The 23,223-nt window shown below is 59.6% G+C and overlaps 1 protein-coding gene and 1 long non-coding RNA gene across 6 annotated transcripts in view; one reads left to right on the forward strand and one right to left on the reverse strand.

The window, feature by feature from the left end:
* Window positions 1-23,223, forward strand: part of PER2 (period circadian regulator 2) — a 45,629-nt gene that overhangs the window by 19,515 nt on the left and 2,891 nt on the right. For 4 of the 5 annotated variants that reach the window (XM_006151940.1, XM_006151942.3, XM_006151939.3 and 1 more), the window contains 17 exons: window positions 908-1,109; window positions 4,081-4,132; window positions 4,871-5,013; window positions 7,104-7,182; window positions 8,235-8,341; window positions 9,293-9,446; window positions 9,705-9,813; window positions 10,454-10,579; window positions 11,244-11,325; window positions 12,491-12,647; window positions 12,725-12,849; window positions 13,911-14,075; window positions 14,976-15,227; window positions 16,754-17,568; window positions 19,327-19,513; window positions 20,328-20,520; window positions 21,995-22,145. In XM_006151940.1, coding sequence (XP_006152002.1) covers window positions 908-1,109; window positions 4,081-4,132; window positions 4,871-5,013; window positions 7,104-7,182; window positions 8,235-8,341; window positions 9,293-9,446; window positions 9,705-9,813; window positions 10,454-10,579; window positions 11,244-11,325; window positions 12,491-12,647; window positions 12,725-12,849; window positions 13,911-14,075; window positions 14,976-15,227; window positions 16,754-17,568; window positions 19,327-19,513; window positions 20,328-20,520; window positions 21,995-22,145 — 3,099 coding nt within the window. Of the gene's footprint in view, window positions 1-907; window positions 1,110-4,080; window positions 4,133-4,870; window positions 5,014-7,103; window positions 7,183-8,234; window positions 8,342-9,292; window positions 9,447-9,704; window positions 9,814-10,453; window positions 10,580-11,243; window positions 11,326-12,490; window positions 12,648-12,724; window positions 12,850-13,910; window positions 14,076-14,975; window positions 15,228-16,753; window positions 17,569-19,326; window positions 19,514-20,327; window positions 20,521-21,994; window positions 22,146-23,223 lie in introns of those variants that run through there. The other variant, XM_027773217.1, reaches the window with a different exon arrangement.
* On the reverse strand, window positions 12,817-19,041 carry LOC102475795 (uncharacterized). Its single transcript, XR_001370615.1, has 3 exons — window positions 18,964-19,041; window positions 13,411-13,511; window positions 12,817-12,889 (listed from the first exon to the last, which is right to left on the reverse strand). It is a non-coding gene; the product is annotated as an uncharacterized LOC102475795 (long non-coding RNA).

Genomic DNA, 23,223 nt, shown 5'->3' on the forward strand with positions numbered 1-23,223 from the left:
AAATGGGACGCTTCCCGGGGCGGGCGGGCGGAGCCGCTGTGGCCAGTGGCTGAGCCGCAGGGCATCTGGGTTTCAGGACCCGAGCTCACACCTCTAGGAAGAGTGTGGTCGGCGATTCTGGAAGTGGTAGTCGTGCTCCAGGCTGGGCCTTCCTCCGTGAGCCCGTCCTTGGCCCCATCCTCATGTGTGTGAGCACGATCCCAGCCTCCTGTCCCCAGCGTCTCCCTGCCCCAGTGCCCTGTGGCCACAAGGCAGAGCCGGGACCTCAGACTCCGCAGCCCCGTAAAGGCGAGGCCCCTTTGAAGGGGCATGGCTATCTGACCCCGGACCTGCGTGCTCAGTCCATGAGAGTAGACGTTGGGGCCTGGTGGTGGGGGTCCAGCCTGTGCTGGGATGGTGGCCAAGCTGCCCTTGGAGTGCAGCTCCCTGCCCCTCCCTGTCTTCTTCCTCTGGCCTGTCCCCCAGGGAGCCCCCAGCCCTGTGCCCAGGGGCCAGCGGAGGCCCTCACTCCCCAGATAGCCTTCAGCGTCCAGGGCAAGCAGGGCTGGCACAGGCCGAGTGTGGCAGGCCGGATGAGCGGAGGCAGGTGTGTGTGTGTGTGGGGGGGGTGCACAGGCTCCCTTTCCCCTCCAGATCAGCCCAGCCAGGTGCCTGGAGCTTGTGTCCAAGACGGCAGATGGCCAGGCTCATGGGAGTCGGTGCCTGGGCTGCCGCGCTGCACGCCCTCACGTCAGCCACCGCGGGTAGGGACAGTCCCCTCAGCCACAGCGTGGAGGGAAAGCGGGGTTGTTCTGGGCAGAGTGTGGAGAAGGGCCAGAGTCCTACCCTTCCCCACCCCACCCCTGCCTACATCGGCCGACTTCGCCAGACCCCCTGACCTCCCTTCTGGTCCTGCTCCTTCCTCCAGGACATGTTTGCCGTGGCTGTGTCCCTGAGTACTGGGAAGGTCCTGTACATCTCTGACCAGGTGGCGTCCATATTCCACTGTAAGAGAGACGCCTTCAGCGATGCCAAGTTCGTGGAGTTCCTGGCCCCCCACGACGTCAGCGTGTTCCACAGCTCCACCACGCCCTACAGGCTCCCGTCCTGGAGCATCTGCGGCCGAGTCGGTGAGAGCCTCGCCTCATCCTCCTCCTGGGGCGGGAGACTGCAGACAGCACGGGCCAGAGCCCTCCTGGAGGGAAAAGGCAAAGAGTCGTTCATCTCTGCAGAACACACTTAGAGGAGAAAACTAAGTCTTCTTGCAGATTTCAGAGAGGGACGTTCTCAATTAAGTGGTTCTGGGAAGTTAGGCCTTGCCCCACTGGTGTAGTGTGGGGCTGGGGCACAGCCTGGTGGTGGTGCCCGGCAGGCAGTGTCCCCTACCACAGGGCAGCTGTACTGCAGCCTTCTGGGCACTGCAGGCTCTGGCCTGGCTACGCAGTGGACAGCAGCGTCCTGGGCAGTCTGGCCTGCGACTGTGTCCCTTTCTGACCTGGCTCATGTCCAAGTAGTAGCCCCGCCCGGCTCCCCTGCTCCCAGCAGCCTCTCCTGTCCCTGCGGCAACTCTGGGCATGGCTGCCTCTGGCCCTGCCCTCCTCGTCCTCCTTAGGGCCCTCTCAGACAAGTGGGGCTGCTCTTTCAGAGCTCAGGCAGCCCCGTCTGCATCCCGCCTTCCCCAAAGCACCAGGAGTCCCAGCCTGCTCCCCGAATGTCCTGGCCACAGGACTTCGGCACATAACCTCGTTCTTACCCTACTTCCCCTCCCTGATGGGGCAGACTCGGAGTCTGGAAGGGCCTCGCTGCACTCACCATAACCACCGTGAACACACACACAGGCCTTGCGTGTGAAGAGGAGCATGAGACCTGGCAGGAGGCCCTGGAACGTGCTCCACTCCTGCACGTGCTCCATGACCGAGGCAGCTGGCAGCAGCCCCTCTAGAAGCATCTGTCCTGCAGCATCTGCCTCACCTGGCGGGTACTGAGCCCCTGCTGGGCTCTGAGGGCTCAGAGCTGACCTGGAGCCACAGAGCCACAGTGCCTGGGGAGCCCGTGGGAACGGAAGAGGAACAGGCAGGGCCAGACGAGGACCTGATGACCTTGTGAGACGATGGCCTCCCATAGGATCTTGTGTCCTTTTTAAAACAAAGTCTTGCTGTCCGCCTGCCTCAGCCTCCCAGGTAGCTCGGACTGCAGGTGCACATCCCCACGCGCAGCTCAGCTGAGCCCGGACTTGAACACAGACCTTCACGTGGCCTCAGCCTGCCCAGCAGCAGCCTCAGCACATGCCACCACAGCTGGGCTTGCGCAGAATCTGGACCCGGCGCCAGCCCTGGCCAGCTCACCCCACAGCATTCTGTCCTTTGCCGGTAGGGCAGTGATCTCTGCTCGCCCCAGAGGTTCCTCACCTCGCCCTCAGCGTCCTGATCTACAGGTTCTCGCTGGCTCGGCGCCTCCGCCTGCTCCGCCTGCTCCCACTCCTTCGGTCTGTGGGCCCTGGGCTATGGGCCAGGGAAGGACACTGCTGTCACGTCACCCTGACCACAGGCGGCCTGGGGCACGCACACGGACAGGAGGTGCTGGCTTTGCACCGCGTGCACAGTGCTGGCCACGTTCTCCCAGAGTCCAACCCGGGGACTGGTGGCGAGACTATTGACATTTGTGCTGTGAGTTACAAGGTCCAGGCCAGGCAGGGGCCCTGCTGAGCAGAGAGGAAGTCGCCGCTCGTGGTTTGCAGCACGAGCACCCATGCTGTCACCCTGGGTGGGCGACAGACATGTTTCCCCTGGGTGAAGAAGATCAGGGGCCAGCTAGGGGCATGGTACTCAAGGCGGCTGGGTTCCCCTGGCCGCTCAAGCCCACGAAAACCACGCTGGGCGTGTGTGCACCCAGCATCCCAAAGGAGGAATGGAGGAAATGAAGTGGCCGTCCCCTAGCAGGTGCTCTCCCACTTCCCTCCTCTCTCTGTCTCTCTGGCGAGCACACGCGTCCTGTAGCAAATTAACAACAGGAAAAGGCCAGGGGAGCTGTCAGAGGCCTTTCTAGGCCAGCAATTGTACAGAACTTTCCAGAACTAGGAATTGTCTACTTTTCCTCTTTTCTTTTGAATAGAAGAAACTTTATATGAAAGATCAAAATCTGAGATTTCCTTTTTTTTTTTTTTTTTTTTTGAGAGGTTTTTCGCCACAGGGTGCGTGTGCTCGCCAGACAGAGAGAGACAGAGAGACAAAAAGCGAGAAATCACCCCCAGGGGGGATGGTCACACCGCAATCCCTTCTCCTCCATTCTCCTCTCGGGATCTTGGGCATGCACGCACACGTGCCCGGCATGAGTTTTAAGCTACCCGGTCTGGGACGCGAACTGTGGTCGACTACATGGGAGTCCAGCGACATAGCCATTATGCTAACTGCTGGTTCCCAGATTTCCTTTCTTTAAAAAATGTTTTTCTTCCATGGGGGAGAGACAGAGACAGCACCCCCAGCGGAGTCCCCACGCCCAGCCTCAGGTAGCCCCCCACCGTGTTGGGGGATCTCTGAGCTCCAGCCAGGGCCTTCCCTTGTCAGCCCTGCGGCAGGTCGTGTCCCACTGTGCCCCTCCCAGCCTTGCCTGAACTCTTTTTAAAACCCTTTGAACTGTTATGGAAACAGCCACTTCCTCACGGCTGATGCGTTCCCAGCTGAGCGCGCTCTTACTACTTACATTTTTAAGTAAGTTAATGTTCACCACAATACTGATGCCAGCTTTAAAATGCTGAGAGTGTTTTGGGAGAGCCGAGTGCCCAGAGAGCAGGTGGCCTGAAGCGTTCAGGGCTTTCTGCGTACGGCCACTGGGTCTTCCCGAGGGAAGTCGGTGATCTCTCGTATCTGCGCCCTTTGGAAATGCACGCTCCTGGCCGTGGAGCTTTAGAACTGTGTAGGAATGCGCGCGAGACGCTCAGATACATGAATGTCAGCCGGAAGGGGAAGGGTGTCCAGTCTGCAGGACTCCCTGGGCGCTTGGGTGAATCTGCAGTCCCGCTCAGGCTTCTCCCGTCCGCTTTGAGGAGCAGCACAGTCGGCTTGCTGTTCTGTGGGATGAACGACTGTGGGCTTTCTCTTACAGACTCTTTTACTCAAGAATGCACGGAGGAGAAGTCTTTCTTTTGCCGCGTCAGGTAAGTCTAGTGCCCAGAAGTCCTAAATCAGAAAACGGTACAAACATCTGCCCTGGGCCCGCGTCACACATTGTCCAAGCCCTGCCTGCTCCATCTCCAGGTGTCGAGGCTCTCCCTGTGGCTCCCCAAAGGCCTACGTCCGGACGAGTTTTAGTTAGTTACTAGTGCACAGGGCACGAGGGAGCATGGCTGCCCATGGACGGATGCGGTCTGCCCCTCGCAGCAGGCCTGGGCCAGAGAGAGCTGCACTGGGCTTCCTCCTGCCACGGGAGGGCAGCCCCAGAGGCTGAGGGAGCCCCACAAGCACACGCAGCTTCCGTCTTGCATGTGCATTGCCTGGGGAGGATGCCGCGTGTTTCCCAGCAGGCTCTTGGCCCAAAGCAGGGGGACCGAGTGAGGGTCGCACCGTGGTGCTGGAATGACCCCAGTGCCCTCTGGAGTCATAGGGTCCCTCTGCCCCAGAGGGGGTGCAGAAGACTCCCTGCTGGCAGTGTACCAACTCTCAGAGTTGCCCTTCAGTGCAGAGGGGTCCAAGGGAGAGGACAGAACGGGGTGGCTGGCCCAGCTCCTCAGGGCAGGTGGGGTGCCTGCGCGCCCCCCCACCCTGCACAATGTTGGTGATGCAGCCTGGCTCACCAGGACGTCTGGTACTGCAGCTAGCTGGGGGAGGGGCCTAGCCAGCCATTACGACCATGCCGATGCCCCAGTTCCGGACCTCGGTGTCACCCCTCTCCGCAGTGTGGGGAAGAGCCACGAGAACGAGGTTCGCTACCACCCCTTCCGCATGACGCCCTACCTGGTCAAGGTCCGGGACCGGCCTGCTGCCGAGAGCCAGCTCTGCTGCCTCCTGCTGGCGGAGAGGGTGCACTCCGGCTATGAAGGTAAGACCAGTCGAGGGAGAGACGGCGTTGTCCTGTGGTTCAAACAGTGTCTGTGATATGGGCTCCCAGTGACAGTGCTCAGCTGTGGCCTGGCCCCTCCCGCTATCCTCGTCTTCCCATGGTGGCTCCAGGCATCTGAGCGGGCACCTCCTGTCTGAGTCCAGTCCATGGCCACGTCCCCTTCTCCCCTATCCCTGGCCACTGTGCCTCTTGTCCACAGAGCGGGGACAGCATCTGGGGCCACACACCCATCTTGTCCTTGCCATGATGCGTCGGCCCCGTGTCGCTGCCAAAGGGCGGGGGCGTGCTGCCTGCATGAGAACCCCAGACGGCCCCTCACCTCAGGCAGCAGTGCTGGGCCTCCCCCGCCCACGGCCCAGTCTGGCTCCCACCTGGATTCCCTCCCTCCTTCACTCCCACTGACCTCGTGGACCAGTCCGCTTGGAGAGCCCGAGTGCTGCCCTTGCTCCAGCTGTCCCTCTGCCACGCTGGCTGTGCGCCTGTCCCACCGGCGGCCCGGCTGCCCCTGCCCCCGCCCCGGTATACACCTTCCCTTGAAGCCGAAGAACCCAGGCTGTACATGTCCTCCTGTAGGCCCTCTTAAGATGTTGCTGTGTGGCACCATGGTCTTTGTGCTGGCCACAGCACCTGGCCTGGGACTGTGGCGCTCACGGTGGCACCTCAGCAGTCATGCAATTTCGAAATGTCTGGGGGCTGGTACCGCCTGTCAGGTGACCACGGGAGCCAGCTTCGTCCTGCTCCATGTCTCCCCTGTCTGCTCTATGTGGGTGATGATGTCTTTACAAAATAGCTCTTCTGGTTTCTGAAATCACCAGAGGGGTGTGCACTCGGCAGAGAGAGAAACAGAGAGGGAGGATTGGGGGAAGCACCTCCGGTGGGTGTGGCCCGCATCCTTCCCGCCATCGCTCTGCCCTGTCGGAATTCGGGCACTCCAGGGCCTGTGCACACACCCAGTGTGTTTTCAGCCTGCTGGGGCTGGGCTCCAGACTGCAGTGGGCCACGTCAACTCAGCTCCCTTAACACTGGGCCACTGGGCCACAGGGCCGACCCATAAAACAGCTCTTCTTTCTCTGCTTTTTAAGAGAGATTTTTGCTGTTCAGCACATGCACTCTCCAGGGAGACAGAGAGAGACAGAGAGACAGAAGACAAGCAATCACCCCCCAGGGGATTACCTTCTCCTCCATTCTCCTCTCAGGCTTTTGGGCATGCACACACATACCCAGCATGGGTTTGACGTCACTGGGTCTGTGACTACATGGGAGTCCAGTGATACAAGCATTACACCATCCGTCGGTCCCAAAACAGTGTTTCCCAGTGGTAGGAATGTTGTTGCAAGGGTGTAGCTTAGTGCAAGTTTGATGTGTCCCATATATAGAAGATGGCCTTTTCCGGTAGTCAATGAGGGCTTAAGGTGCTTTAGATTTTTTTTAAATTTTTTATTTATTCTTTCATTTATTTTAATGTGACCAGAGAGAGACACACAGAGAGGGAGGTGGGGAATGAGAAAGCAAGCCACCAGTTCTGGAACTCAAACCACGGTCAGCCACGTGGAAGTGTCCAGCGCCTTAACCAGCACGCCACCTGCTGGTCTCCAGGGTATTTATTTCAACAAGTTGTGAGTGTCTTCCAAGAAGGAAACATTTCAGAATGCGAAGGATCGTGAGTTTACTGGTTGAGGAGAACCTATGAGAACAGACCCTCTATGCCATTTACTCAGCCACCTCTGCCTACCTTAGAGCTCAAGTTCTCCAACACGGTGACATTTCCATCTGAGTGGGTGACTCATTCACCTGAAAGTAATTGGTTACCTCTCAAAGATCATGAGGTTGCCAAAGAAGCCTCTGGGTGGTCCCCGAGCTGCTTTTCCTTGTCTGCTGGACCCCAATGGCCCACAGGGGGTGAGGCGGCCACCAGTGGGCAACACGGCAGCACTGTGGTTCAAATCCATGTTCGCTTTCATCCCGAGCAATCCGTTACTCCGAATAATAGGCGCCTTCTAGTGGAGGCACGTAACTATATTAATGCCTATGTCTCAGAATCAGAAGTCTGCACGATTCTGTTCTTTCAGCTCCTCGAATTCCTCCTGAAAAGCGAATTTTTACGACAACACATACACCGAATTGTTTGTTCCAGGACGTGGACGAGAGGTAAGTAGCATCGTGCCATCCCCTCTGCCCACTGCCCCTGCTGGTGCTGCGTCTTCGTGTCCCCAGGTCACGCTCCAGGGACTCTCATGTTTTGGCACTGGAGTTATTTCGCTAAAGTGAGGCTCCATATTGGTTTTACGTGTGTGACGATCAACAAAACATTCAGTTATATAAGGGTGATGAAATCGGTACGAGTTCACAGGAAGCTGCGCGTGTAAGGCGTGCGGGCCACGGCAGGCCCTTCCGCAGAGCCGGTAGCTGTTCCAGCCGAGCTGCGTCTTCATTGCCCTGCGAGACTCACTCGGAGTAAGCAATGCTACAGGCAGGAAGGTGTGCTGGCCGCTGGCAGGATCAGAGCCAGGTCTGGCAGGACCCTGTTTTCCAGAGAAGCTTTAGACTCGAAGGGAGAACATCCCTCACGTGAGGAATCTGGACGCGAGGAGGAGGAGCTGGCGGAGGGCGCTGCAGAGCTCAGCACTGCCTGCGACAGAGGCAGCTGCGCTTCTAGGGAGCAAAGGAGCAGCTCCTAGGAAAGCCCCATGGGCACACGCTGGTCCCGGCCAGGCATAGGGTCCTGGAAGAGCCACAGTGAACCGGGCTAGACAGCGGCCAGCGCAATGCGAAGGGAGCCGGCCTGGGCTAGAAAAGACCACAAGATGGACAGAGAGGGCTGCAGGCCTTGGGCGAGACCCACTGAACGGAAGTCCAGGTCTGGCCACACCTGGTCCGCCAAGGGATGGCGTGAAGAAAGGAAACACTGCAGACGGAGAAAAGCGGCATTGGCATGGTCTGTCCTTTTAGGACATAAGAGGCAAAGCTGGGGCACTTGGGCCATGAGGAACGGAGCTGGCTCTGGGTCACGGGCCCTGGGCCAGGGACCGCCACCTGCTGATGCCTTGAGAGACTAGCCGCTGCTCTGTCAGCCCACCCTCCATTCCGACGTGGAGAATTTGAGTCTCCTCTTCCCAAGGAGTTAGGTGGCTCCAGGCTGCTCCCCAGGGTGGAAGTTGCCCCTGGGGTCTCCCCACTGACCCCTGTCTGCTTCTTCCCAGGGCCGTCCCCCTCCTGGGCTTCCTCCCTCAGGACCTGATCCAGACGCCTGTGCTCATGCAGCTTCACCCCAGCGACAGGCCCCTGATGCTCGCCATCCACAAAAAGAGTAGGTCCCTTGCTCACCACCTAGGGGCTCCTGGGCTTCCTCCTGAGAACTGTGTGAGCCCCGAAGGGTCAGGTCAGCTAAGCACAAGCCATGGTGCCCTGACCCCTGCCTGAGTCTCATGGTGCCCGCTTCCTGCCTGAGCCCCATGGTGCCCCATCCCTGCCTGAGCTTCATGGTGCCCAGCCCCTGCCCGAGCCCTGTGGTGCCTGCTCTCTGCCTGAGCCCTGTAGTACCTGCTCTCTGCCCAAGCCCCATGGTGCCCCAACCCCTGCCCGCGCCTCATGGTGCCCGACCCCTGCCCAAGCCCTGTGGTGCCCGCTCTCTGCCTGAACCCCGTGGTGCCCCAACGCCTGCCTGAGCCCCATGGTGTCCGCTCTCTACCCAAGCCCCGTGGTGCCCCGACCTCTGCCCGAGCTTCGTGGTGCCCGCCCCCTGCCTGAGCCCTGTGGTGCCCCATCCCTGCCGGAGCCCGTGGTGCCCACTCCCTGCCCGAGCCCCGTGGCACCTGCTCCCTGCCTGAGCCCCGTGGTGCCCGCTCTGTGCACCTACTCTGGGTGGGACTGAGAGCGGCACACTCAGGTGGGCTCCTTTGTAGCCAGCTGTCCCGTGGCTCGTGCCCTGAGTGGGCGGCATTTCGTTTCTACTGCTGGCTCTGTGGCAGATGGGGGAGAGGGAGACCATTTCAGCTGTGGCTAGGAAGGCCCTAAGCAGGCCAGGGAGTAGGCAGCGTGTGTCCCAGCCAAGCCCAGCCCCCGCAGAAACAGACAGGAGATGAAGCCACCCCTGTTGGGCACAGCCACCTGTTGCAATTGAAAGGAAAATTGGGGGCTGGGAGGAGGGGCCTTGAAACCAGAGGCTTTGGAGAGAGCTTGGTGTCCCAGCCCTGCCCCGCTGCCCCGCTGAGAACCAGCTGCTCCTCTCTGCGCCCTGACCACCGCTGTCGCTCCCTAGTCCTGCAGTCAGGCGGGCAGCCCTTCGACTATTCCCCCCTTCGCTTCCGTGCCCGGAACGGGGAGTACATCACGCTGGACACCAGCTGGTCCAGCTTCGTCAACCCGTGGAGCAGGAAGATCTCCTTCATCATCGGGAGGCACAGAGTCAGGGTGTGAGTGCTCCCAGGGCCTGACTGGGCTCACCCCCTGGCAGCAAGGCCGAGAGCCCTGGGCCCCGCTCGCTCCTGCCACAGGCCTGGCTTACGGGAGCCCCAGGCGGGTGGGCAGGTGGGCGGGTGGAGGTGGCCCACCCCAGGCAGAGTGGGGGCTGTAGTGACGGGGAGAAGGGCCCAGTGGGTGTGCAGCCTGGAGGACGCAGGCCCAGGAGAGTCCCTGGTGGTGGCTGTCTAACAAGAGCATCACCCTCCCAGGGGGCCTTTGAATGAGGACGTGTTTGCAGCCCACCCGTGCGTGGAGGAGAAGGCCCCGCCCCCAAGCATGCAGGAGCTCACAGAGCAGATCCACCGGCTGCTACTGCAGGTGGGCACTGGCCTGCACCCGCCCTGGCTGGGGGCCCACCCGCCAGAGCACATCAGCTCTGCTCTGCCTGGTCCTCAGAAGCTGCCCTCCGGACGTCCCCACAGGGCTGGCGGAGGTGGCATCTATGCTGCCCAGGGCAGTTGGAGTGCCCTCGGCTTCCCCAGGCTCGTGCCAGGCGCTGTGTCTGAACCACAGCCCCGAGCAAGTGCTGACAGCCTGCGCCGTTCCTGCATGACTCCCACAGCATAGGGGTCACTCCAATACAGGGGGACTAAGGGACCTTGTGCTCAAGACTCCTGGGTGTGACCTGGGTCCGCCCCATTGCTGGTGGCCTCTGGTGCCGGCCATGGTGGGAGCTGTGCTGGCCTCAGCCTGTGATGAGCAGCTTGAAGTGTCCCCTCCAGGTGGCGTTTCCTTATCTGGGGATGACATGGTGGCTGCATGTCTGGGGATGGGTACTAAGGGTGGAGGCCAGGAGTCTACCCCTGGAACTGACCCCACGCTCCAGCCCCAGCCCTCTGTCCTCGCCATGGGACCTCAGGCAGGCCACTGTCCTCTGCAGAGCGGGGTGTGTTGGGAGGCCTGGCGAGCCTGTGGAGCTGGGCCGGCCGGGCCTGAGCGCTGCCTGCTGTCTCCCTAGCCCGTCCCCCACAGCGGCTCTAGCGGTTATGGGAGCCTGGGCAGCAATGGCTCCCACGAACACCTCCTGAGTCAGACCTCCTCCAGCGACAGCAACGGCCATGAGGACGCCCGCCGCAGGAGATCCGTACGTCCCTGTCTCCCTGGGAACCGGGCAGCACATGCGGGAAGGGCGAACAGCACAGGGTGGAACCAGTGTGCTGGGCACTGCGGCCCTGGCCCCTCGGGAGGCTGAGGCAGGAAGACCGTGACACAGCGAGACCCCATCTAAAACGCCGCACCCGTGCACGCAGGCACACACACACACACACACACACACACACACACACACACACACACACACACACACACACACACACACACACACACACACACACACACACACACACAGCACATTAAAATAGCCCGTGGCAGTTACCAGAGCCTTGATCATCCCGGCTATTTCTGCTACTCTAAACTGTTCGCTTCAGGCTTCCCTCGCCTCTTGGGAGCTGAAGCACCTAAAAGCCAGAGTGCGAGGCCTGGGCGGCATCACTCGCTGCAGGCGCGGGCCAAGCAGCACTGAGGCCGCACACGGGAGGGGCACGGCAAGCCCGGGGTGCTGCTCGGCTCTGCGTCCGTCGGGGTCCTCTGGCGCGTCTCCTCTGGTGCTGCCTCTCAGGCTCTCGTTCCGGGTGTGCAGCCGGGTTGCTGGGGCTGTTTCAGCTGTTCTCAGCTCTCTGTTCTCCCCTGGGGACAGAGGGACGGGGGTTCATAGAATGAACAATGTATTTGTTTTGTTATTCTTCAAGGAAATTTGTAAAAATGGGAACAAGACCAAAACCAAAAATTACTCTCACGTGCCTGTAGGACAGAAGAAAAGCGGTGCTGCAGGTAAGAATGCAGGTTCTACGGTTTCCCGTGAAGCCTCAGTGCGGCCACGTGGAGGGGCCCGAGCTCGGTTACCGTTCAATGCTGCCTTGTGCTGGGCGTCTGGGGCCCTGAGGGTACAGGGATGGGCTGGGCCTTCACCTGCGCAGCAAACGCGGCCAGTAACACCCACGCTGGGCCTGCCGCCCCGCCCGTGGAAGTGCAGCTGGGCCGTGTCCGGCTTGCCCTGGGCCCCCAGGTGCTGCGTGCCAGGCGTGCCCGGGAGCCTTGGCCTGGGTCACTTCTCCTGGCAGTACAGCATGGCTGTGTGGCTGTGCTCACACTCAACGTAGCACGTGAGCACATACACAGTCGCCAGAGCCCCTGCTGCCCTGCACACTCAGAACCAGACCCGCCGGGTCAGGAAGCGTGGGCTTGGCCCTAGGTCACCCTCTCCCCAGCCTCCAGCCCAGGCCGCCAGCCCACCGCTGCGGAGACCCAGCCCTTCCTCAGGTGCCAGCATGTCACAGGGAGCTTCCCGCCTTCCCACCAGGCACACTGTCCCCCCGCACAGTGCGCACTTCTCACGTGGCAGGCACACATACGTGCACATGCGTGTGTGTAGGCCTGGCCTCTCGTAGGAAGCCCCTGTGGGGAACGTCGTGGCCACCCAGCTGGCTTCCTGGCCAGGCAGTGTCAAGACTTGGGGCCTTTGGGCTGTGCTGGTGGGTGCGCTGGGGACACTAACTGAAGAGCAGACAGCCCCTCCCTTGAGGGCCCTGAGGGGGACAGTACCTGGCGAGGACACTCACTCACACCCACAGCACAGGGACCGCCACACAGGCCGGTTCTTGCCGAGGGCCACGTTCCCAGCCCTGACCCTGCCCAGGAACACGAAGCACCTGACCTCCTCAGCCTCAGAAGCCCAGGGGCTGAGATGGACAGCCCTCTCCCTGCCCAGTCCTCAACTCCCAAGTCAGCCTGCCCGCCTGCTGCCACCAAGCCACACAGCCATCCCTGCCCCTCTGCCGTGGCACCGACAGGGATGCTGGTGGTCAGGCTGTCAGCTGTGCCCTGACCTGGGAGCAGGTTCTAAGCCTAGCCCTCTCTTTAGGTAAAGTAGAAATACCTCGGGAATGGAGGGTGTGCTCGTGGGGGGGCATTAAGGACGATGCTGTCATCCTTTCAGAAATGCAAAGCCGTTCCTTGATGGAAGCTGTCCCTGCAGCGGAGAAGGACAGCTCGGGGGCCAGCATCCCTGAGGCTGGCTTCCCCGAGGAGCTGGCCTGCAAGGGCCAGCCTGCCTGCTCCTACCAGCAGGTCAGCTGCCTGGACAGCGTCATCAGGTACTGGCGCCGTGGCCACCCCGCCTTGAGCGCGCTCTCCCACCCGCTCTGTGACGCTGTCACTGTCATCAATGCAGGTACCTGGAGAGCTGCAGTGAGGCGGCCACGCTCAAGAGGAAGTGTGAGTTCCCAGCGAACATCCCCACACCGAAGTCCAGCGACAGGCGGAAGGCCACGCTCAGCCCTGGGCTACGCTCTGGAGGTACCTGGCGTCTGAACCGCGTGCATATCATAGCCTAGCCCTGCAGAGAATCCAGAGTCACTTTAGACCCTAAAGGGTTCACTCCAGGGATGCTGTGGATACAGTGTGAGGTTACAGGTTATTTTTTAAATGTTTAAAGTAGGAGCCAGCAGGTGGTATAGTGGTTAAGGGGCTGGATTTCACATGACTGACTCTGTGGTTCAAGTCCTGGACCTGGCAATTTAAAAAAGACGCCAGGTGCGTGTGCATGCATGCCCAGAATCCTGAAAGGAGAATGGAGGAGAAGGGATTGTGGTGTGGTCACCCTTCCCAGGGGGCAATTTCTCACTTTCCTTCTCTTCCTGTCTTTCTCTCTCTCCAGTAAACACACACCCAGTGTCAAAAATCTTAAAACATCAAATTTAAAAATAAATACAATTTTCAAAGTGGTTCACAAGTCAGAATCGTCCTTACAAGCTAGTGGTAAAGGGGACCTAGGCTCTGAGAACATGAGCCTGAGCCCCACCCCACAGCCAGGTCCAGGCAGGCCTCCCCCTCTGCAGTGTCTCAGAGGAGGCTTACCTGTGAACGTGAGTGTGCTGCAAAGCGCATGTCGGGCCTGCTGCTTGACCGCTGAGACTCACTGACGGTCCCGACCGGGGTCACGAGTAGAGCATCCAATCCTGCATGAAGCACAGGCCGAACGGTCATGCAGGGCAGGAGACTTGCTGACACCACCTGGGTTTGGCCTCACAGGCCTGCAGAGGGGCCGCCTGGCTCTAGGCAGGACCCTTGCCAAAGTCGCCACAGCTAGAGCCACTGTGCCTTCTCCCGGAGAGCTCGAGACCAAAGCGTGTGATTGTTCCCGTTTCAGGCTTCCTCTCCACCTTTCTCCTGTGAACCCACATGAGCAGACCAGCCCACGTCCGGCCCGAGCACTTGCAGGATGGCTGTGGCAGCCCCGTGGGGAGACTTCAGCCACCTGGGGACTGGGAAGCCATTTAGACAGGCAGCTGTCCTTAACTGAACGCTTGCTCATTTTCATTGTGTTTTTGCATTTGCTTCCATTTTTTCTTATAAAGAGACAGCACCACCCTCCAAGGTGAACAGCCACGCGGAAGTTAGTGCTCGCCTGACCTCGCTGACGTTGCCCGGCAAGGCCGAGAGCGTGGTGTCCCTCACCAGCCAGTGCAGCTACAGCAGCACCATTGTCCACGTTGGGGACAAGAAGCCACAGCCCGAGTTAGGTATGTTGTGGGTTCTTGTGCCATCGAGAGCAGTCTGATTTTCGCACAGGAACAAGAGCAGCTTAGATGCCATCTTAATTCCTTCTCGAAGTGCGTCTAAGTGCAAAAGAGCCCGATCATAGCCTACGAAAGGTCATTTCGGGAAACCTGTGGCATCAGATGCGTGGCCAGGGTGGCCAGCCAGGGCCAGCAACGCCCCGGCTCGGTTGCTTCTGCTGCGCTCTGGTGCCACCAGGTGGCAGTCGTCTCCCGGGTGTAAATGTGGTGTGGCGGAGCACAAGTCCTCCTTGTGTAGTGTAGAGAGAACAGTGAGCACAGTGGCCCCACCTCCCCCCTGCCCTAGACGTGTTGGGGGACCATTCCACTGCCCTGCCTCAGCCTGCCAGCAGAGGGGGACCTTCACCCTCCCAGGTTGAGGGCAGAGCCAGCAAGGGCCGGCCATTCTAGAACGCCCTGATTAACCCAGTCCCCACTTCTTCAGTAGAAGAGGAGGACGAGAAAGGCACCGTCAGATTCAGCCCCCAAACCCTTCTGTTCAGGATGGTCCGTGGCCCCACCATCCCCTGTTCTGCCTGCTTTGTGGGTCCATGTGGCCACTGCTGTGACCCACATGGTCTGAACCCACAGGACACAGCACATGGCCCCCCTGTGCCATGTCGGCACAGAGTCAAAGCCCGAGATGCCCGTGTGAGTTTGCGTGGAAGAGCCCTGAGCCACCGGGCCTTGTCCCTGCCTTCTGCCTTTTACTGTGAACTCCCCCAGAAAGCAGGCCGGAGGCTCATGACCTCCTCCTACCTGGGCCCCCCACAGTGGTTTTGCGTGTGAGCGATTTCTCATGTGAGCGTGAGGGTCTCATGCACGGGGCACACGTGTGGATCAGGGCCTGGTCCTGTGTTGCAGAGATGGTGGAAGACGCTGCCAGTGGGACTGAGTCCCTGGACTGTCTGGCAGGCCCCTCCCTGCCCTGCGGCCACGGCCAGGAGAAGGAGCCCTTCCAGAAGCTGGGCCTCACCAAGGAGATCCTGGCCGCGCACACCCAGAAGGAGGAACAGAGCTTCCTGCACAAGTTCAGGGAGGCCAGGAGGCTCAGCCTCTGGCAGCCCCACTGCCATTACCTGCAAGAGAGGGCCAAGGGCCAGGGCGGCGAGCGAGGTAAGTAGCAAGGCCGAGCTAACGCTACCTGGTGGAAGCTTCGTGCTTGATGGAGCAGGGCCTGTGCTGGGTTAAAGCGTGCCCTGTCCTGCAGAGCTGAGGTGGCTGCGGGAGCTTTCTAGCAGCATAGTTTCCTAGAGAACTCTGTACCCAGACGTTCTCCAGGTGTAATCCTGCGCCCCAGGGGCCCGGGGCTGCAAATGGTGGTGATGGTCCCAGGACAGCTCCTGTGGGTTGCAGGGATGGGGCAGGTGCAGTCCAGTTATGTCAGACATGTCTTGTCTGGGAAACTGGGGAGGGGGACTACTCCACCTGCCCACCCAGATGGGACCTTTGGAGAGTAAGAGTGAGGTGTTGGCGGAGCTCTACTGTCAGGCCCTGGGGAAGGAGGGAGCGAACTAGGCCCTGCTCCCCAGGAGACGATGCCCTGGCCAGGATGGTCCAGGCTCTGCTGCAGCCCCGGATCTTCCAGGCCTGTGGTGCCGTGCAGGGCTGTTTTCCCAGCTGAGAGCTACTGGGGTGGAGGCCAAAAGTGAGGTAGAATAGCTGGTTTGCCCCCTTTCTGCTCCAGGGGCCTCGCTCCTGACCCATAGCCACTTCCCAAACTCCACAGAAGAGCAGAGATGGAACCTCTTTCCTGGATGCCTGGGTCGCTGGCCCCAGGATCAGAGCTAGTGAGCCCAGGAGGCACACGCCCTGGGTCTTCAGGAAAACGCTTAAGGGAATGTCTAGAAATTAAAGGAGCCTGCCACCTCCTTAGGCCTTTTCTACTCTTTTTCTCTCCATCCCCAGACTGGGGGTTACTGCTGGCCAGTAGGGCACCTCTGTGGGCCAGCTCCGGGGCGGGCTCTGGCCCCCACGCATCTTGGCCCAGGATTCTTGCAGTGCGCACCAAGCTGTGGCGTCCCGGGACCCAGTGCTTTTGCCGCCGCTCCCACCAAGGCACAGATTCCTGTGGGAAGAGCAGCAGGTGGCATTGCTGAGGCACAGAACCCACTGGCACGGGAGTTGCCTGGGGCTGGCCATCGCCGGCAGGTGTTAAGGGATAGAGGTGATGGTGCTTCTAAAGCTGGGAGCCGGAAGGTGAGGCGGAGCGGTGGCTCTGTGCTTCAAATCTCACAGACCGGTTTTGTTCCATACATTGGGCACAGCAGAGACTTTTTCTCTTCTTTTCTTTTTTGACAAACATAACCTTTCCAATTCCACTCACTGTGTTATCTCATAAAAGAGCCAACACGTCAGTACCAGAGGAGAGGAGGCCTATGGTCTTGGAATCAAGGGCGGTCCTTTGCATCGATTGAATTTAGTTTTATGAAAAACCTAACGTTTTGCCCTGATTTTCCTCTGAGCCAAGGCTTCAGGGAGGCCCTGTGGTGGGCCAGCCGGGTCTGGGCTGGTGTTTGAGAGCGCAGGACTGTGGGCCTGAGAGGGGCCGTCAAGATGCTGAAATCCCACAACTGGCAGCCAACACAGTGGGGGCCACCTGCATTTATAGTATTAATTCTGGCTATTTCCCCACATTTTAGCGGCTCCTGGACTAAGAAATACTTCCGGAATAGATTCCTCTTGGAAAAAGTCTGGGAAGAACAGAAAACTGAAGTCCAAACGGGCCAAGCCACGAGACTCCTCAGAAAGCACTGGGTCTGGGGGGCCAGTTCCCCACCGGCCCCCACTCGTAGGACTGAACGCGACGGCCTGGTCGCCCTCGGACACGTCCCAGTCCAGCTGCCCTGCTGTGGCCTTTCCCACCTCCATGCCAGCTTACTCCCTGCCCATGTTCCCAGCACCAGGAATTGTGCCGGGGCCAGGGGCAGTGGTGGCGCCACCTGTGGCTCCCCATGCCAGCTTCACAGTGCCCACCGTGTCTGTGGACGCCCAGCAGCAGTTTGTGGTCCAGCCCCCGCCACTCGCCGCCCCCTTGGCCCCAGTGGTGGCGTTCATGTTACCCAGCTGTCCCTTCCCTCCAGAGACCCCAAGCCTGAGCCAGGCCTTCTTCCCCGGCCAGCCCCACTTCCCGGGCCACCCCACGCTCACACCTGGGACAGCCCCTGCCTCGCAGCCCGAGTCCCCAAGTCGGACTTCGCTCCTCAGACAATCGTGCGCTTGCCCGGCCACCCCGGCCACCCCACCACTGGCCGCGGGAGCCGTGGGCAGGGCCTCCCCGCCCCTCTTCCAGTCCCGTGGCAGCTCACCCCTGCAGCTCAACCTGCTGCAGCTGGAGGAAGTTCCCGAGGCTGGCCCTGGTGTCACGGGAACTTCCGGGACTTCAGGGACAGCGGCTACCCAGCCTGACCGCAAACCTGGCACTTCCCAGGAGCAGCAGCCAAAGGCACCCTCCACAGTAAGCGTCCCTGAGTGCTCTCTGAGGCCCCAGGCACAGCTGCAGGGCAGGCGGCTGGGTGGGCCCTGCAGCAGGGTTTCTGCCAAGCCGGGGACCCTGATGTACATACGTGTGCTAGAAAGTCACGTTTCCCAGTCAGTCCTCAGAGTAGGTTCCTCAGCTCTGGGCACGGGACGAGGGCCTGGGTCGAGTGCCGAGGCCAGAGAGCAGCCTGTGGCTTGCGCAAGTCTTTACGGGCTCAGATTTTTAAGTGAATCTCAAAGATAAAGTGCCATTGGGTAAATGCAGAATGGGGTTCCTCGGAGGGCAGGGGCAGAGCTGCTGGCAGGTGCCCGTGTGGAGGGAGAGGGGAGCGCCCGCTCCCACAGGCCTGAAGACTTTTCCAGCGTCCGGTCCCCACAGAGGCCAGCAGCACCCCTACTCGGTTAATGCAACCGCAGCTTTTTTTCTATAGAGTGATGCGCCCATTGAGAGAGAGAGAGACGGACAGTGAGAAATCACTCCTAGGGTGATGGCCACGCCACAGTCCTTTCTGCTCCATCCCTTCTTGGAACTTTGGGTACTCGAGCCCAGCGTGATTTTCAAGTTGCTGGGTCTGGGGCTCCAAACCGTGCATCAGCCGAGTGGGATCCAGCACCTTAACTTCTATGCCACCTGTTGCCCAAGATGGTGGCTTCGTTTCCATTTAAGCACTGAAGTTTCCACACACGCTCAGGTGGAGCACAGCTCCAGCAGAGTTCTGTCCACAGGCACCCAGGGGGTACCTTAGGGGACCCCTACTTTTGCCTGGGGCTGGGGCCCTTATGCCAGAAGGTGGAACCTTGTAAGTCTGTGAGGGCCTGGAGGAAAGTTGTGGGGAAATGGAATTAAAGGACAAGTTCATTTGGGTGCAAAAAATAATTGGAACCCATGTAGTTCTTCCATGACGCTCACTTCTGCAGACCCTTTAAAGACACTGCATGTGGGGAACCAGCAGTTAGCGTAATGGCTATGTCTCTGGACTCCCACATAGTCAACCGCGGTTCGCGTCCTGGACCCGGTGGCTTAAACTCACGCCGGGCATGTGTACGAGCGTGCCCAAGATCCTGAGAGGAGAATGGAGGAGAAGGGATTGCGGCGTGACCATCCCCTCTGGGGGGTGATTTCTCGCTTTCTGTCTCTATGTCTCTCTGGCAGGCGTACGCGCCCTGTAGTGAAAACCTCTCCAAAAAAAAAAAAAAAAAAGGACCTGCATGTGTTGGTTCTCTCAGTCTGTCTCCCACCCTGCCGACTCCTGTTTCCGGAGTCCTGGGCCTACAGCCAGGTTTCCAAAGACCCCTGAGGCTCGAGGATGCTCCCAGGCCAAGACTGTCACTCATTCCCTCACTGCCCTGGCTCAGGGGTTCAGTGCCCTACCTGCTGTGAGGAGAAGGCTTTGGGGTGCTGCAGAAGGCACTTCCTGACCCCACGTCCACTGTACACGTGGAAGGGCTATGGCTGGGACCCCACACAGTTCTAGAATATCTGACGGTGTTCTAGGGCACGCGGACACCGCTGCAGCCCCGGTAACCAGGGTGGCATCTGCCCGTTTGCCCTTTACCCTTGGCACAGGAGAGAAAGGCTCGTGTCCCACTGAGAACCCTGCGTGGGCAAGTGGGCAAGGTGCCCGGCGGCTCCCTCCTGTCCACCTCCCCGCCCTCGCCCCAGCCTCCCTCGCTGTACGTGCTATGTCGTGACGGAGCCCTGGTGAACAGCAGTGTCTTCTCCCTGTCTCTACAGCACGAGGAGCCCTCGGACACCCAGAACAGTGACGCGCTGTCCACGTCCAGCGACCTGCTCAACCTCTTGCTGAACGAGGACCTCTGCTCGGCCACAGGGTCGGCCCTGTCTGGGAGCGGAGCCTCTGCCACCTCGGACTCCCTGGGCTCTGGCTCTCTGGGCTGCGGTGTGGCTGGGAGTGGGGCAGGTACGCTGGCCTGGGGCGGGAGTGAGTGGGGCTTGGGTATCAGGTGCATGTGGCAGATGCCCACCTGGGGACCAGCCAGACTGCAGGTCAACTCTGTGCTCAGGGCAGGCCACACTGGGCTCCTGACCGGCCCCTAGAGCCCGCACAGCCACACATGGACACGGAGTTCGTCCTGGCTGCCACTCCCAGCTCAGCGTGGCAGCCTCAGCATGCGTAGTCAGAACCGCGCACCTGCCCGTCTGCTTCCCGTTTCCGTGTCACCGCAGGCCTCACACCCACCAGCCCCTGGTCAGCCTGTCCTAGGGCTCCCTGGGTGGTAGCTTCCCTTCTCTTTAGCCCCCGGGGCGAGCAGAGGTGCAGGCCACCTGTGAGCCTTCGCCCCCAGATCCTTCAGGTCTGATCTGGGCCCACTAGCCAGAAAGGCACATACAGCTGCAAACTCGGGCTCCCGTGCTCTGGAGCCAGCTTCCTCGCCCTCCCTCTGCAGGCCTCTGCCCAGGCCACACTGTGAGCCAGATGACCATGCTTCTTTGAGCTCTGCCCTGAGCCCAGAGCACCTGAACTCGGAGAGAAGATCAGGGTTCCCCAGGCAGGGCCCCACCTGAGCTCCCTGGGGCCTCCCCAGGAAAGGGCCACCTCCATGTTACTGGCGACCGCCCACATCTCGGAGAGCAGGAAGGCGGAGGAGGAGCGCCGACGGCCAGTCGGTCCTGGGGAAGCTCGGCCTCCCGAGCTGTCCTCCACACCGACACTTGCGAGAGCGTCAGTCTGCAAGGCCTCCGGGCTCTGACCTGCCCGTCCTGTGTTCTTAAAGGTAGCAGCGACACGAGTCACACCAGCAAGTACTTCGGCAGCATCGACTCTTCGGAGAGCAGTCACAGAGCAAAAGCGGCCGCGGCCACGGGGGAAGGCGAGCACTTCCTCAAGCACGTGCTGCAGGGCCCCATCTGGCTGCTGATGGCCGACACGGACGGCAGCGTCATGATGACATACCAGCTGCCTCCCCGGTAACTACCCACCTCACCTGGGCAGGGCTGGGGTCCAGGTCAGCCAGGCAGGCCGCCGCCCCCTGAGCCCCTCAGCTCCCTCAGCAGGTGGACTGCGGCACATCCCCTGTGTGACACAGCTGGGGTGGCAGTGCCATGCAGAGGGCTCCTGGGCTGGAACCCCGCACTGACACCCTGAAGGCCGACAGGGCTCCCCGCTCGCTGCAGAGCACGCCCAGCTTCCTCGCGCCTGGCTGGCATCAGCCTTGGCTCTGCGGCCCAGTCACCTGTGGGGCGGATGGGGTATGTCCACCTGCCTGAGAGTTGGGGAAACCAAGTAGGGACAGGTGACCAGTACCACTAGGGCCACTTTGTGGCAACCCTGGGTCTGGGCCCAGGCCCACAGTCTGTGTCGGACGCTCTGGAACTAGAGGTGGCCCTTGCCCTGGCAGAGCACCCCTGCGGCAGGGAAGCTGGGGGAGGAGAGTCGGTATCCAGGGCACAGACAGTCTGGCCTTGGGCAGGTTGGGGGACTGGGCTCCACCCGAGGCGGCCATAGTCCAGTCCAGTGCCGGCAGTGGCGTAAGGGGTACCCTCCCTACCACCTGGGCAGTCACCACACCTGTGCAGAGCTGTACCCACGGGACGAGGCCGCAGTGCAGATGCCTGCTCCCACAGCTAGCTTCAAGTAGAACTAAAACCTTGACCCTGACCATCACTTTAATAGGAAGAGTGGGACCAGCAGTTAGCGTAGCGGCTATGTCGCTGGACTCCTGCGTAGTCAACTACGGGTGCCTTAAACTCGCCAGGCGCATATGCGTGCGTGCCCAAGATCCCAAGAGGAGAATGGAGAAGGGATTGCAGCATGGCCATCCCCCCTGGGGGATGATTTCTCGCTTTCTGTCTCTATGTCTCTCTCTGTCTGGCAAACGCACACGCCCTGTAGCAAAAACCTCTCCAAAAAAATAAATAAATAAAATAGGAAGAGTGTAGATTATGTAGCAGGCAGCTGAAGTTACCTTAAACAGGGCAGTTTAAGTGAAAGGGAAGCTCGCATTAAACAAAGCACCTGAAAGTATGTCACAAGTTGAACTGCCCTCATCCACAAATCTGAAATCTAAAAACGCTCCACACCCAGACGTTCTGTATGCCAGCGCGACCCACGTGCAGACTTTGCATGACTGGTGGCAGCCCAAACCCTCCAGTGCAGAAATGCTTTCTAACATGGCCTGCAGGCTGCGTCTACGGCATGCTGTGAGACGTGAAGGAACCGCGTGCTTAGACTTAAGTCCCATCTCCAAGATCATTATGTCTATGTCCATATCCCCAAATCCAAAAACATCTGAAATCCAACACACTCTGACCCCAAGTATTTTGGATAAGGGATACTCAACCTGTACTAATACCGAAAGAGTTGGTAAAATAATGAAAATGTCTAAATAACCGGAAGCCCTTAAGACCATCTGATGCTTGTCTGTTCTGACCATTCATGAAGAAATGTAGATACGGTTTTGAAGGAGGACAGGGAGAAGCTAACGCTCCTGCGGAAAGCCCAGCCCCGGTTCACGGAGTCGCAGAAGCGGGAGCTACGTGAGGTCCACCCGTGGGTGCAGACGGGCGGCCTGCCCACGGCTATTGAGGTGACGGTAAGCCTACAGGACTTGCTTTCTGATTCCACGCTAAGGTGCACTGTGGTGGGAGCCTGCGCTGCTCCATGGCTTTTCTGTCAACTTCAAGTCCCTCACGTTGGGCTGGCCTAGAGCGCAGGGGTAAGCTCTGTGTACAGGGAGCCAGGTCCCTCTTGGCCTACCACGGTTCGAGTCCCAGCCCCTGCAGCTCAAGAAACACCACCAGGCACATGTGCCCAAGATCCTGACTGGTGAGAGGAAAGGAAGAGAAGGGACGGTGTGTGACCACACCTCTTCGGGGTTCTTCTCCCTCTCTCTCAAAAAAAACCTCCAAAGTTAAAAGTTTAGTTTATGAAGGGCCAGGAGGTAACATGAAGATTAAGGCACAAGATCCCACATGGCCAACTCCACTGTTCAAGTCTCGGACCCAGCAACTCATAAAACACATCAGGCGCATATGCGTGCCCAAAATCCCAAGAAGAATGGAGGAGAAGGGATTGCAGCGTGGCCATTCCCCCGCCCCACCGGGGGGAATGGTTTCTCACTTTTCCTTTCTCTGTGTCTTTGTCTGTCTTTGACATGTGCCCTATGACAAAAATCTAGAACAAAACAAAATAGTGTATTTAAAAAGGAGCTCTGGGACCAGCAGTTAGCATAATGGCTATGTTGCTGGACTCCCAGTTAGTTGCCCAGGGTTCGAGTCCTGGACCCGGTGGCTTAAACTCAGGCCGGGCACCTGTGCATGCCTGCCCAAGATCCCGAGAGGAGAATGGAGGAGAAGGGATTATGGCGTGGCCATCCCCCTGGGGTGATTTCTCACTTTCTGTCTCTCTGTCTCTTTCTGGTGAGTGCACGCGCCCTATAGCAAAAACCTCTCCAAAAAAAGGAGCTGTGATACTATTAAGTCTGCCTCAAAGAACTTTCGTCTAATGACTTTCAGCATTGTTTCCAAAAAGGTTAAATATAATCTCAACTACTTGCTGAAATTTGAATTATTTTCCTTTTTTCCAATTGTGTTTTCTATTTAAAACCCAAACAACACTTCTCATGTCATGAAACCTCAACGTCCATCAGGCCACGAGGACAGTGGGAATGC

Source organism: Tupaia chinensis, unplaced genomic scaffold (genome assembly GCF_000334495.1).
Source record: "Tupaia chinensis unplaced genomic scaffold, TupChi_1.0 Scaffold000332_1, whole genome shotgun sequence".
Classification (NCBI taxonomy): Eukaryota; Metazoa; Chordata; class Mammalia; order Scandentia; family Tupaiidae; genus Tupaia; species Tupaia belangeri.